Source organism: Lathyrus oleraceus, chromosome 2 (genome assembly GCF_024323335.1).
Source record: "Lathyrus oleraceus cultivar Zhongwan6 chromosome 2, CAAS_Psat_ZW6_1.0, whole genome shotgun sequence".
Classification (NCBI taxonomy): Eukaryota; Viridiplantae; Streptophyta; class Magnoliopsida; order Fabales; family Fabaceae; genus Lathyrus; species Lathyrus oleraceus.
In genome coordinates, this window is record NC_066580.1 from 139625234 (window position 1) to 139639296 (window position 14063).

Below are 14063 nucleotides of genomic sequence, written 5' to 3' on the forward strand. Positions count from 1 at the left end.
TTCATATCGTTATCATAAAAACACCAACACAACAACAACAACATAATCATCTTAATAACATCATTAAAGAAACACCGACATAACAACAATATTGTCACACAAAAATTATTCATGTTTAATCAATCATTTATCATCGACATATATTCACCATTCCTCAATTACTACATCATACCTGTTAAAATTATGATAAACCAGCAACTGACATCAAAATAACATCATACAACAGCTAATAGTAGCCAACAACCAACAAAACACGGAAAATCGATAATTGCAACCTTCACATAAATAACTTCCATATAACAACTAAGGCATCTACAAAAATAATGCATTACCAATTAATTCAATGTTAAATACATAATATTCAGCCTTTTAAGGCATCACCATGAGATAGTACTATGCTTTAGCTTTCCAACGGTTCAAACCGCATGTCAAACGGAGTTACGAAGCTCAAGTTATGTCATTTTCAATTTTCCATTTTTTCACGTAACTGTGGTAACCGGTTACACTCAAACCTGTAACCGGTTACGAGCTCGAGAACAGTCCAGAAACTTATTTTTCAAGTGGTAACTAGTTACACTCAGTTTGGTAACCGGTTACAGGTTCGAAGAACAACCTAGAAACTTATGTTTTGTCGTTGGAGACCTTCCGGACCTCCGATTTCGATTCTGTAAAAAGTCTCGATCTCTGAATTCGAAACCGAAAACTTATCCAATGATTAAAACATCAAATTTATGATTTATCATATATTATCATCAATTAAATCATATAATTCATAACTTTATCAATTCTATAAACCTTCAAAACTCTCAACAATGGTGAAATTATCCCAACACTCAAAACAGAAAATACAGTCACACATAGTGCACAAAAATCATTAATAATCACAACATATAACATCAAGATATCATAAAAATTCAGAATTTAGTAAAATCTCAAATACCCTATTGGAGTTTAGGGACTCTTCTACCCTACCCTTCATGCATATACCCTCATTATTGAAGCAATTTCCCACCCTTACCTGATCTCTAGCAAAAGCCCTTGATCTTCTTCTTTAATCTCAAGCTTTTGCCCTCCCTCTTTGCCTCTTTTTCTCCCATCTCACGTACCGGAAAAATCTCCCAAAAACCTAGCTTTTCTCCCAACTTTTAAAATATATAGTAACCTCCTTACTTTTTATTAATTATTATCTTTGCCCAATTTAAGTCTAGCTTCCCTCTTCTTACCACAAACTCTCCTTAAATTCCACAATTGGTCCAAACTCCTATTCTCTCTAATTTCTTATTTTATCAATAATAATAAATGAAATTCTAATTATTATAATCATTTTCTAACTTACTCTATCGTCTCACCACACCCTACTATTTCTATCACACCCAAACAACACATATTCAAATAATTTATTTTAAATCACACCAACATCTAATAATAAATAAAACATCAAAAATCATCATGAATCACCAATAATTCAAAATAAACCAATTAATAAAATTGGGGTGTTACATTCCGTGCTCGACGTCCTCCTAGAGGTAGAGGTTTCAACCACCCTCTATCCCTAAATAGGTATTTTCAAGTTAGAAAAGCTTGAGATAGAAGAATTTATTCTGAGAGTTAAGAACTTACCCTTGCAGCTCACAAAATGCCGGCTCCTAGAGAGCTATTAGTAGAAGTCTTTAGATTCTTGGGCATACCTGCGAAGCAAATAACGCGCGTTAGCTTGAAGGGATAAAAAACGGGATAAAGAAAAAAAACTTTTGAATGGTCTTGACAAATGTACCTATTTCTCTTAGGAAAGAAAAAGCATCAACTAAACATTGTGCCATCATTGTTTGGTGATGCACAAGGGACCAATGTTGGGCCCACCATTCTTTGAACTCCCGAGTACAGTGATAATAAAGAGTGTAGTCGAAAGCCTGTAAGTAAACTTATTTCTTTATGTAGAATGAACGACTGCCTTTGAGCCACCTCTCAGTAGCAGTATCAAGCATGCAGAAGAAAGTTTTGGTGATAGGGATAAGTCACTTAGGGAGAGGCTGGCTCAACCCAAATTGTCTAGCCACCAAATTAGGTTGGTAATAAGCCACCCTCAAAACCGATCATTGAAGTGGTAAGCCTCACCCATAAAAGGGTGGGATTAAATCAGGAAAATAAAACCCTCTCGATCTCATCTTGCTCTCGTCGAGACTCGTTGGGATAAGGTTTCCTGAACCATTCAGGACTGCACTGTCGACTGGAAAATAGGGCCATTGACTTAGTGAAAGTTTTACACCTGTAAAATATATAGAAGTAATCTTCGAAGATCTCTATAGATAACACCTTCCCATCGTTTGGGGTGAGCTTAGCTAGACGAGGACCTTCGATTCCCACCGTCGAGTTGGGAGAACTCTAGCCTTTAGGGAAGATTCAAAAGTGGCATTCAACCACATCTGCAAAAGCCAAATAAGTCGCCTTATTTGTAAGGTATTGGGATTTTCTGGTCTCACGATATCAGTGACAACCAAGACCATGGACTCGTAAAGTCCCATGAGAATTAGTTGGCTCATTCATATTTTCTTGCCTTCATAAAGTTGGGTTACAAGGGGCACGCATTTTTTAGCCACCTGAACAGATCGAGCGCATAATACATATCTCAACAACCAGTAAGTAAGAAACACAATGTGTTCGCGCGTAGAAATATCGTGGGTTGCCTTTCGATGATCCTCTATGAAAGAGCTGTAACCTGGTCTAGAGAAGGAGAAGAGAAGATGAGTTCTGGTAACTTTTGCATGATCGAAGTCCATACCAGTTGGACCAACACCAGTTATGGAAGCTATATCGAAGAAAGTGGGAGTTATCATCCCATAGGGTAGTTGAAAAGTATTGGTGGAAGTATCCCAGAAACAGATGAAAGCGATCAACATATGAGGATTGTAAGAGAGACTCGCCCTGGATAGCTGGATTAGATCATAAATGCCTAAATCTTTCCTGTAGTGTACATTCTTCCCTTCAACCCTATCCAGTCACTTAATATACTCAACATCCTTCTGTGGCGGAGAGGAGCGGAAGACCTGATTTTTGAAGTAGTTAAACTTGAAAGGTTCATTTATGAACACTAATGGTTCATATCCACGGTATATAGGGAAATAATCCTAGAGCAGTTGGGGTTTCTTAATATATTTGGGTGAGGGACCCATAAGTGCATGCACATTACCAACAAGAATGTAGGGGATAAAAGAAGAGCGATACCAGATCTTTCTGCGTTCCATTTCCAAGGGAGGCTCTGACACGTAGGCACGTCATCCACGATGATAGGAAGATCAATTTTGGCTGCAAAGCCCGCATGGTGTTGTACTGGAAGCGACATTGAAGGATATGGGTTTTGTATGAGTAAGAGCGTAAGGAAGAAGGAAAAGCTAGGATTTTAGTAAGGAAAAGTACAAAAACAGGAAAGAAGAAGGCGTTTTGAATAAACACGTTTAAATAACAAATGAAAAATGGTTCAATTTTTGTCTGAGAAAAGATCGGCCACATGGTGGTTGATTCGACAAATGGAATATAAACACCATGGGGAAAGCAAGATAGAAGTTAGAGCATTTCCATTTCACTTAGTCTTCCTAGGGAATAAGAGGTAATCATAATGAATCTGCACGCACGATCGTGACGTGTGCATTGGTAGAAAAGTTAGTCATAATGACTGACAACAAACATGACTGAGGTGACGTGGCACAAAATGTGAACAATGATAGAGTAGTTGCAAATAACGCCACCTTTCTCCCCTCTGACATGGGTCGAGAATGAATTTTTTTTTGGGGGGGGGGGCATCTGTTACACTTGGATTTTCATCTACTAGAAAGTCAACAAAGAATATCAGTGAAGGACATTTATTGTGAGAAAGCATTAATAAAGTGTCCTTAAAAGACCATTAATGATAAGTCGTCGATAGACCAACGAAGAAGGGTCGACCAAGCTATCGACACAATGAGACGTGGTTTGGAGGATTCTCAAGGATAAATTCCCCCAGACCTGAGAACATGTCCAAAATCTCGAGAAGGACAATCGACAAACATCTATATTCCTTCAAGAGGACCAGTCGATTAAGCCACATGATGTAAAAGACTTAGTAAAATTATAAGTCTTGAGTCCTGGATAAGCAACGTCGACAATACGTTCGAGCAGTTAGCATCGAGGGTTTGTGAAGAAGTGGGAAGTAGTTACCACTCAAACATGGGTTTTTAATAGAGGGTGTCTTGGAAGACACGTAAGCACACTAGTGGGAACTTGTGAATTGAACATGGAGTAAACACAGTAGTCCCGCAGTAATGAACATGTACTTTTCCCTTTGTTTTGTTTAATGTCATTTATTGCATTTTACCTTATCATTTATCATAATTTGACTTCTTTTAAAGTCTTTTTTCTATGCCGCATTCAATTCGCACGCACCTGTGTTGACACAAATTATTTACACAAATTACTTTGGAGATTTTTCGAATTAATCTCACAGACTTTTAAACTCGTGACTATTTACCAAAAATACCGGTAAAAAATTGCATTTTCCACTCATTGCTACCATTAGGTTCTCCAAGAACCAAATATAAGTTATTTCAGCTAGATCACCAACTATTAAACTAACAAATATAATGCTTTGGTTTGTGCTGGTTAACCCGGGAAAAAATCACTAGCGGAATGTTATATCTTATTTTTGAAAAGTTACTCATTGATTAACCTTTGGTACCTGTGAGTTTTTTCAATTTATAAATAAGATTATTTGATTATTATTTATAGTTTCGGCAGAAAAAACTTTATTAATAGTTTATTGTAAATTACTATTGTGTTATTATTATTTTAGAATTGTGGCAGGAAAAACTTTATTAATAGTTTATTGTAAATTACTATTGTGTTATTATTGTTTTAGAATTGGTGGGTTCTGCTGAAACAAAGACATGAATATCGTTTCTTGCATGATCTCGAATTCAAATTCTAAAATTTCATCACGGACAATTTTATTAGTATCAAGAGCTTAAACTTAATATAATTTTGGTTTAATCTAGATATCATTCAAGCATTCAAGTATAAAAAAATTACTAGTCGATTATTTTGAAATGTCTAGTAGTTGCTTGGTTTTTAAAAACTCGAATTTAATCATTTTTGAAATGTGCGGTAGTTATTTGTTTTTTGAAAACTCGAATTGAATCAAGGTTAAGTTGTAGGTAAATTTTTTTGAAAGTCTTCGTTTTGAAATGTGTGGTAGTTCCTTTTTTTTTTCAAAATTTTAAAATTATTTGAAAAATTTGTCAAAAGATAAAAAATTCTAAATTTGAAAAAGATAAATTTGACTTTTAAAAAAAAAATTTAAGAGTGAAGACCGCAACCATAAACCTCTTAAGAATACCAAAGTCCTGCACAGTCAGATGAGAACCAACCGAAATGGTGTTGCCCGCCGTGGAGACCGCAACCATAATAAAGGTGATAGAAGAGGAGATATAAGTGAAAGTGTCAGAAAATCTAACCATGTTTCGAGCCTTCCATATCGAGTTGAGGATGAAAATGGTGGCGACTCTAGAAATGATCTTGTCGTGCTTTGAGCCCATCATACCAAGAAGCTTCCAAATGTCCGGCCAATCCTTAATAGCGAAATTAAGATCAAGAATGTTTTTCAAACAACTCCAAAGAGAAGATGCTTAGGAGCAATTAAAGAAAAGATGAGGTTCTGTTTCCTCTGCAACTTGTGATATAAGCCTCCAAACCAAAAAGACTTAGACAACGGGATCGACTTATTCCAAATTCATCTTCAAAAGTCCTTGAGAGTTCCCTTATTCCATTTAAAATTGTAGGCCTCTTTAAGAGATAAATCACCATCAGAAGTAAAATTCCAACATCTCTTATCCGGACGAAGATCAACCAGAATATGACAGTTACAAATGCGCACATGAAGAGAAAGAGGAATATTAGTGGTATATTTGGAAAAGTCCCAACAACCATTAACCAGAATGATGTTGACCTTATCAACGACAATGTCCGGAGCATGAGAGCCACATCAACTATCAAACCATAAGCTCGTAGATTCACCGTTACCAATACACCAAGAATAATTATCCCGAGCATGATGAATTTCTGTTTTAGCACTAGACCAAACAGAATAAAAAATATGATGATTGATGAAATTATTTTTGCGCATCACTCTTTCCCGTATCTGAACAACCCAACAGTCTTCGGAGTTGAGGATATCCAAAGCTAACTTCAAGTTCATAGCTTCATTCAAACTGTAAAGAGATCGCAGCCCAATGACGCCTTCAGCAGTAGGCTTACAGATGTTATTCCAAGCTACCGTGATCGTTTTCAATTTAGAAGTATCACCACTCCAAATAAATCTTCCAACAACCCTCTCAATATCAGCATCAAGGGACAGCGGCCATGCATAAACGATCATACTGTGAGTAAACATCCCAAAGAGAGTTAATTTATCCAGCTCCACACGACCGACGATAGAGAATAAAGAACCTTTCCACGAAGCCAACTTGTTGATTAATCTATCTGCAATAGGTTGCAAAAAGATCCTCTTAGGTTTACCCTTAAATAGAGGGACGCCAAGATAAAAGGAAGAGAGCCTATTTGAAACCCGGAAAGAGCAGCAAAGATATTAAGCCTGGAGGAAGACATCGCACCTCCGTAAATGAACGATTTGCCACAGTTAACCACTTGACCAGAAATTGCAGCATAATCTTTGAAAATTGATATGAGCTTATGGATGTTGGAACACTTCCCTTTGTAGAAAATAAGAATGTCGTGAGCCTAAAGAATGTGCGAATGAACCTTAACTTTCTTTGGTCCCATAATCTGATCCAGTGAGCAATCAGAGGCCAATTGAAGAAGTTTCCTACTCAAAACTTTCTCATCAAGACAAAAAAGAAACGGAGAAAACAGATCACCTTGACGGACGCCCCGGGAGCAATTGAAGTAACCGTGGACAGAAAAACAGATTGCAAAGTAATCCTAATCCACGAACATAATTTGGAATTGAAACCAAATATATGAAGGACTGCTAGTAAGAATTCCCAATTGAGAGTATCACAAGCTTTGGTGATATCCACTTTAATCGCCACGTTACCACACCAAGCCTTGGAATCCAACAGATTAACAACTTCCTATATCCAAACTTCTATCTCCAAACTTCCTAATTTTTAATCTTATAATTTATTATCATATTTGAAAAAAATTACCTTAAAATTATTATTATTTTTAATTTTTAATATGATTTTAATTATTTATTTCTTAGTTATATCGTTTAAATAATAACATATTATTATGGTTAATTTATATAATTAAGGTATTTTTTTTATAAAATAGAAAATGTAACAAATATTGTTTGACAACCTACCATTGATAAGAGTGTTCAAAATCGAACAACCCTATAAAAAATCACAAACCAAATCAAATCAAATCGAAACCGCAAAAAATCGCATTTGATTTGGATGTGTTTGAACAATTTTTTAACAAAATCGAACGGTTCGGTTTGTGTTTTACAAACCGAACTAAACAAAATCAAACCATATTATAATAGAACTCAAACTTCATTTATCCCAAATCCAACCCAAAATCCAAATGTATTGTGCCTTAACCTTACAAATATTCTCTTACTCGCGTTTAGGTTTTAGTTTCAACTTTCTCAAATCTCTTATAGTAGTATCGCACATTCTTCTCATCTTCTTTGTCATGTACGTCTCACCTCTTCTACTTTAATCTCTCATCTCTTATGTTCTTTCTTTTTCATATTGTCGTTTTTATGTTATTGTTTTCTCTTCCAATTACGTTTTTATCGCATACTTCTTCTCTAATCTCGCCCCTCTTATGTTTTTTCTTTTTCATCTTCTTTAATTTCTCCTCACCTCCGTTTTTTTTATTTAAATATTTTTTATATTGTGTTATGCTACTATTTTATATTTTTTATTCCACTTTTGTTTAATATCATTTTTGTATATTGAAATGAGAAGTTTTTGTCTAAATATAATAAATTTCGTTATTATTTGATAATGTATGAATGATTAAACACAAAGTTATGTCGTTCTCTATACTTCCATAAAAATCTTGTAGAAAATCAAACCAACCGAACAAACTCAAATCACATTGATTTGGTTGGATTTTACTTCTAAAAACAAACTGAACCACATGTTTTTTTCTCTTACTGCTCGGATGATTTTTAGTGTATGAAATGGAGAAGCAACATAAATAAATCAATGAGTATACATGATTTTTAAATTAGTAGAATAGAATGAGATAGGTCATGGGATATAAAGAAGTGTTTTAATTAAAAAAAATTATAAATAAAATGTCATGCATTTTTTAAATAAATAAAAAAGTTTTAGAATGTTGTGTTTGAAATAATATCACATCAGATTTTTAGTTGTCGATAAAATAATATAAGATTGAATTTTAATATATTATAATAGATAACAGATACTGATGGATACTATCTTTGATGATTTACAAATTCTTGAAAAATTATAAATACATCAAATATATCTTATTCAATGTACCGCTTAAACTTTCATCTTGTTAAAAATTCTCCAACAAATTTAAGATCTATAAACTTGTGGTTTTTCTTCTTTCTCAATTCCAAATACACCCCTCCATAACTATGGTTGATTCACCCAATTTCTATTTACTATTGAGAAAAGAAATAAAGAATTGGAATTTTACAACAATTTATAAATGAATAGTGGAAAAATGAGAATATAATAGTATAAAGTGTTTTTAGAATTAAAATAAAAAAAGACAATATTTTAAAAAAAATGACATAGGCAAGATGGTACTCCAATATTAGTAACTCTTTTTACCAGATATTGTTAACTTTTTTACTAAATACTACGGAGTACTATCAATATTTTTCAAAGTTATCAAATACTATTATTTTTATCAATCAAAGATGGCACTCCAATACATCATCCACGTTCTTCCATTTACTCCATTTCAGAAAGTGTTGCTCACATTATTCACGTGTTTTTCTCTCACATTCTAATCTTATCCTCACGCCTCAACCACTTCTAAGCGTGTCTCCATCTCATTTGCTATTCAATTAATGAACTTTGCATTGGCTACATCTACTTGCTTACTTGCTACCATTGCATTCTACTCACACTTCTTTCTATTCACTTCAACACTCCAATATTCAATCTAAACCAATTATTCATTTTTTTTTCATCTCTGAAAAAATGGCTGAGGCCTTGCTTGGATTTGTGTTAGAGAATTTAACATCTTTGCTTCAAAATGAATTTTCCACCGTGTTCGGAATCAAGTCAAAGGCTGAAAAGCTATCAACCACCTTAGGTCTCATCAAGGCTGTCCTTGAAGATGCTGAGCGGAAACAAATCACTGATCGCTCTATTAAGGTATGGCTGCAACAACTCAAAGATGCCGTATATGTGCTCGATGATATCCTTGATGAATGTTCCATTGAATCTACCCGGCTGAGGAGCTCACTTTCTATCAACCCGAAGAACTTAATTTTTCGTCATGACATAGGCAAGAGGTTGAAAGAAATTACAAGGAGATTAGATGATCTTGCTGATAGTAAAAACAAATTTCTTCTAAGAGAGGGTATTACTATTAAGGAAAGCTCAACTGAGGTACCTGAATGGCGCCAAACCAGCTCATTTATTACTGAACCTAAAGTTTTTGGACGGCAAGATGATCAAGACAAGATTGTTGAGTTTCTTCTCACGCAAGCGAGGAACTCTCACTCTCTTTCCATCTATCCCATTGTTGGCTTAGGTGGTGTTGGAAAAACAACTCTTACTCAATTGGTCTACAATGATGTTAGGGTGACTGGAAATTTTAATACAAAAATTTGGGTTTGCGTTTCAGAGGTGTTTTCGGTCAAGCGGATTCTATGTTCCATTATAAAATCCATCACATCTGAGAAGTGTGATTCCTTAGATTTAGATGGAATACAAATAAAGGTGCAAAATTTGTTGCAAGGTAAAAGATATTTTCTAGTTTTAGATGATGTATGGAACAAAACTCAAGAATTAGAATCTGGATTAAGCCAAGAGAAATGGAATAAGTTGAAATCCGTGTTGTTGTGTGGATCTAAAGGTTCTTCCATTTTAGTTTCCACTCGAGATGAGGATGTTGCAGAAATTGTGAGAACATGCCAAACCCATCATTTGTCTGGTCTTCCAGAAAATGAATGTTGGTTGTTGTTCAAACAATATGCATTTGGACATGATAAGGAAGAACGCGCAGGACTTGTTGCAATAGGGAAGGAGATAGTAAAGAAATGTGGTGGATTGCCTCTTGCGGCACGAGCATTGGGAGGTCTGATGCGATCAAGGAGTGGAGAAAAAGAATGGCGTGAAGTGAAAGAGAGTAGAATTTGGGCTTTAACAGATGAGAATTCAATCTTGCCTGTCTTGAGGTTGAGCTACTTTCATTTAACTCCGACCTTAAAGCAGTGTTTTTCTTTTTGTGCTATATTTCCCAAAGATAGCATAATCATGAAAGAAGAACTGATTCATCTTTGGTTGGCTAATGGATTTATTTCGTCTAGAGAAAATTTGGAGGTCGAAGATGTTGGCAGCATGATTTGGAATGAATTGTGCCAAAAATCATTCTTTCAAGACATTAACATTGATGAATATTCTGGAGACATTTCTTTTAAGATGCATGATCTTGTCCATGATCTTGCTCAGTCGATAATGGGGCAAGAATGTGTGATTTTAGAGATTGAAAACATGGCTAGTTTGTCAAAAACTACTCATCATATTTGCTTTCACTCTGTTCCCTATTTTTCAGTCGATGAGAGTGCTTTGAAAGAAGTAGAGTCCTTACGCACAATGTTTGAGTTGAATCATTATAGTTATGTACACACCGATTACTTCCCAGCACACTGTTCTCTTCGGGTTTTATCAATCTCCCCTCCCCAGGTATCATCACTCGGAAGCTTAATTCATTTGAGGTATTTGGAACTTTATGGTCTTAACATTGAAAACATCCCTGACTCAATTTACAGCTTACATAAATTGGAAATCTTGAAACTGAAAAATCTTATAAAACTGAGATGTCTACCGAAACTTTTGGCTTGCTTACAAAATCTTAGGCATCTTGTCATTGAAGATTGTGATGCACTTTCTCAATTGTTTCCCTACGTTGGAAAATTAACTTGCCTTAGAACATTAAGTGTATATATCATTAGTTTAGAGAGAGGACAAAGCTTGACAGAACTACGTGATCTAGACCTTCGAGGAAAACTGAATATCAAAGGGTTAAAAGATGTTAGTAGTTTATCTCATGCTCAAGAGGCTAACTTGATGGCTAAAAAAGAACTCCGTGAAGTATGCATGTCATGGAGCCTCAATGATGAAATCACCGAGACTCCAACTTTTAGTTCCGAGCAAGTACTAGAAGGGCTTCAACCTCACACAAATCTCAAAAGCTTGAAGATACATTACTATAACGGACTATGTTTCCCAAGTTGGATCCAAACTCTAACTAGTTTAGTTTCTCTTGAACTTAAGGGTTGCAACAACTGTGTGCGGCTTTCAGGACTTGGTAAACTACCATCTCTTAAGAAACTCGAACTATGGGATATGAGCAATGTCAAATTTGTGGATGATAATGATGACAACGTTGACGAATCTCACGACAGTATGGATGTGAAGATTTTCCCATCTCTTGAGGTACTCAGATTACATAATTTACCAGGATTAGAGAGGTTGTTGAAATCGGAAAGAAGGGAGATGTTTCCTTGTCTTTCTATTTTAAAAATTTTCCATTGCCTTCAACTTAGATTGCCAAGTCTTCCCTATGTTAAAGACCTTCTTGCAGTTGGATGTAACGATGTGTTACTGAGTTCAATCTCTAGCTTTTATGGTCTTACTACCCTTTACCTTGTTCAAGGTATAGGAATAACATCCTTTCCAGAGGGGATGTTCAGAAACCTTACTTGTCTTCAAACTCTTGAAGTAGATTCATTTTCTAACTTGAAGGAGTTACCAAATGAACCCTTTAACCTTGCTTTGGACTCTCTGGAAATCTCTTACTGCAATGAGCTTGAGTCTTTACCAGAAAAAATTTGGGAAGGTCAGCAATCCCTTAGAACCTTGACAATTAATCATTGTAAAGAATTGAGATGCTTGCCGGAGGGTATTCGACACCTCGCTTCTCTAGAGGTTCTGAAGATTTATGGTTGCCCAACATTAATGGAGCGATGCAAAGAGGAAACAGGGAAGGACTGGAACAAGATAGAGCATATTCCAAAAAAAATTATTTTATTAGAATGAAGAAGTAGAGACGTCCACTCTTATATGCGTCCATATTCGGTGCAGTTCCACCTCCACCATTCGCTATGGTCGTGCTGCTGTTATGTTGCGGAGTGTATGTGTGAGACTTGAGAATAAAAGAAGGCAGTTGATTGATCAAGTTATGTCTACTGCTATTTTTGAAAGCAAGAGCCTCATGCAGTGGAAGTTCTTATGAGTTTCTTCAAAAGATTGTTCTAAACAGTTCTGCTTTTATCTGTAACTTTAATGTGCTTAGTTCTTGTGATTGCTTAATTTTAGTCCTAATTTGATAATGTGATTGTGATTTTGGTGTGATTGTGATTAAGCATACTAGGTGTTATTAGATTGATATCACATTAGTGCTGGTGGTTAGATGATTTTGCTTAACTGTAATGTCAATATTGTTGTTTTAATGTTGTTTATTTGTTTTGGAGAGTTCGCTTGATGTTTTTTTAATTATTCTTTTCCTTTTTTTTAGAAACTTTTTTGGATACTTATTTTTGTAGATTTTTTGTTTTGTTAGAGATCTCATAGTGTTAGAATTTGGAATTCCAAGATTGATGAATAATAAAGAAAATTAGAGTGTGGGGGAGGAAGTGAGAAATTAAGAGAGAGAGAGATAATTCAAGGTGAGAAGAGTATTTTCATTAGCCGTTGACGAGGGTGTCTCAAGGCATTTATACAAGTATTACATAGTCATTGATACTCAATTAACAGAAGCCAAATAACATAAAAGCTGAAAACTCATGTCTGTAACCGGTTACACTAAACTTGTAACCGGTTATAACTGTTACAAAAATTAAATCACTTTCAGTGGTAACCGTTTATGTGATTACGTTAATCTATTACACCCAGGATATTTTCTCTTTTTTTCATCTCAGAAGTGACTTTGGCCGTGATGTAACCGGTTACACCCCTGTGTTAACCGGTTACGACACTTGAGTTACCAAAAATGCTTTTAACACACCACCTTAATTCAACTGCTCCACGTCTTTCATGCCCATGTTCATCTTCAACCTTTTCAACACATTATTTGTGACTCCCTTAGTCAACAAACCAACCACTTGATCTTCACTTCTACAATATCTCAATCTTAACTTTTCTTCACTAACAAGCTCTCTCTAGTAGTAAAACCTAGTCTCAATATGCTTGCTCGTCACATGTGCAATTGGGTTCTTAGCAAGATTAATCGCGGAAACGTTGTCAACCAGGAGTGTAGCTGCCTCACCTCATTGCTGCCCAACTCCTTCAATAGATTCATTAGTCACACGGCTTAACACACACATTCTAACACCCCATTTTTTATTTGATATTTATTATATTTTAATTGTTTGAATTATGGATTTTGATTATTTATTTTATGGTTGGATGTTGGCGGAGTATGTATCCTTGAGTTAGGAGTATAGAGGGATGATAGAAGTAAGTAGAACAATTTAGAATTGTTTTGATAATTAAAAATAATGTTTTATTTTTTTTATTATATTAATTAGTGAAGATAGAATAATTGGGTCAAATATGAGAAATTGAGAAAGTTAGTGGGAGGAAGGAATATGAGATAATTAAGTTTGGGTCAAGTTGGTGATTTAGAAAAGTTTACCCTAAAAATGAAAAGTTAAGAGGAACCTAGGTTTATGGAGATTTTCACACTACGTGACATTTGAGAAAAAGGAGTGTAGTACCCCAAAATTTGCCCTCCCCTTTTCTTCACATCTCCATCTAACCGTTCGACTAGGGTTCATTCGCATGCATTATTAACTCATGCATAAGCATCATTCGTTACCATGGATTTCAAGTGTTTGGCTTGCAGGATTT

The 14063-nt window shown here is 35.2% G+C and overlaps 1 protein-coding gene and 1 long non-coding RNA gene across 2 annotated transcripts; one reads left to right on the forward strand and one right to left on the reverse strand.

Annotated features, from left to right (window-relative positions):
* Positions 1–1624: 1624 nt before the first annotated feature.
* On the reverse strand, positions 1625–7114 carry LOC127118522 (uncharacterized). The gene is made up of 3 exons (XR_007802255.1): positions 5484–7114; positions 1775–4416; positions 1625–1688 (listed from the first exon to the last, which is right to left on the reverse strand). It is a non-coding gene; the product is annotated as an uncharacterized LOC127118522 (long non-coding RNA).
* A 1844-nt stretch (positions 7115–8958) lies between these two features.
* Positions 8959–12686, forward strand: LOC127118523 (putative disease resistance protein RGA3). The gene has a single exon (XM_051048732.1). The coding sequence runs from the start codon at positions 9183–9185 to the stop codon at positions 12249–12251; it is 3069 nt and encodes a 1022-aa protein (XP_050904689.1). The 5' UTR covers positions 8959–9182; the 3' UTR covers positions 12252–12686.
* The last annotated feature ends 1377 nt before the right edge of the window (positions 12687–14063 follow it).

Coding starts and splice junctions, on each gene's coding strand:
- LOC127118523 (XM_051048732.1), top strand. CDS start 9,183: ATGGCTGAGGCCTTGCTTGGATTTGTGTTAGAGAATTTAACATCTTTG.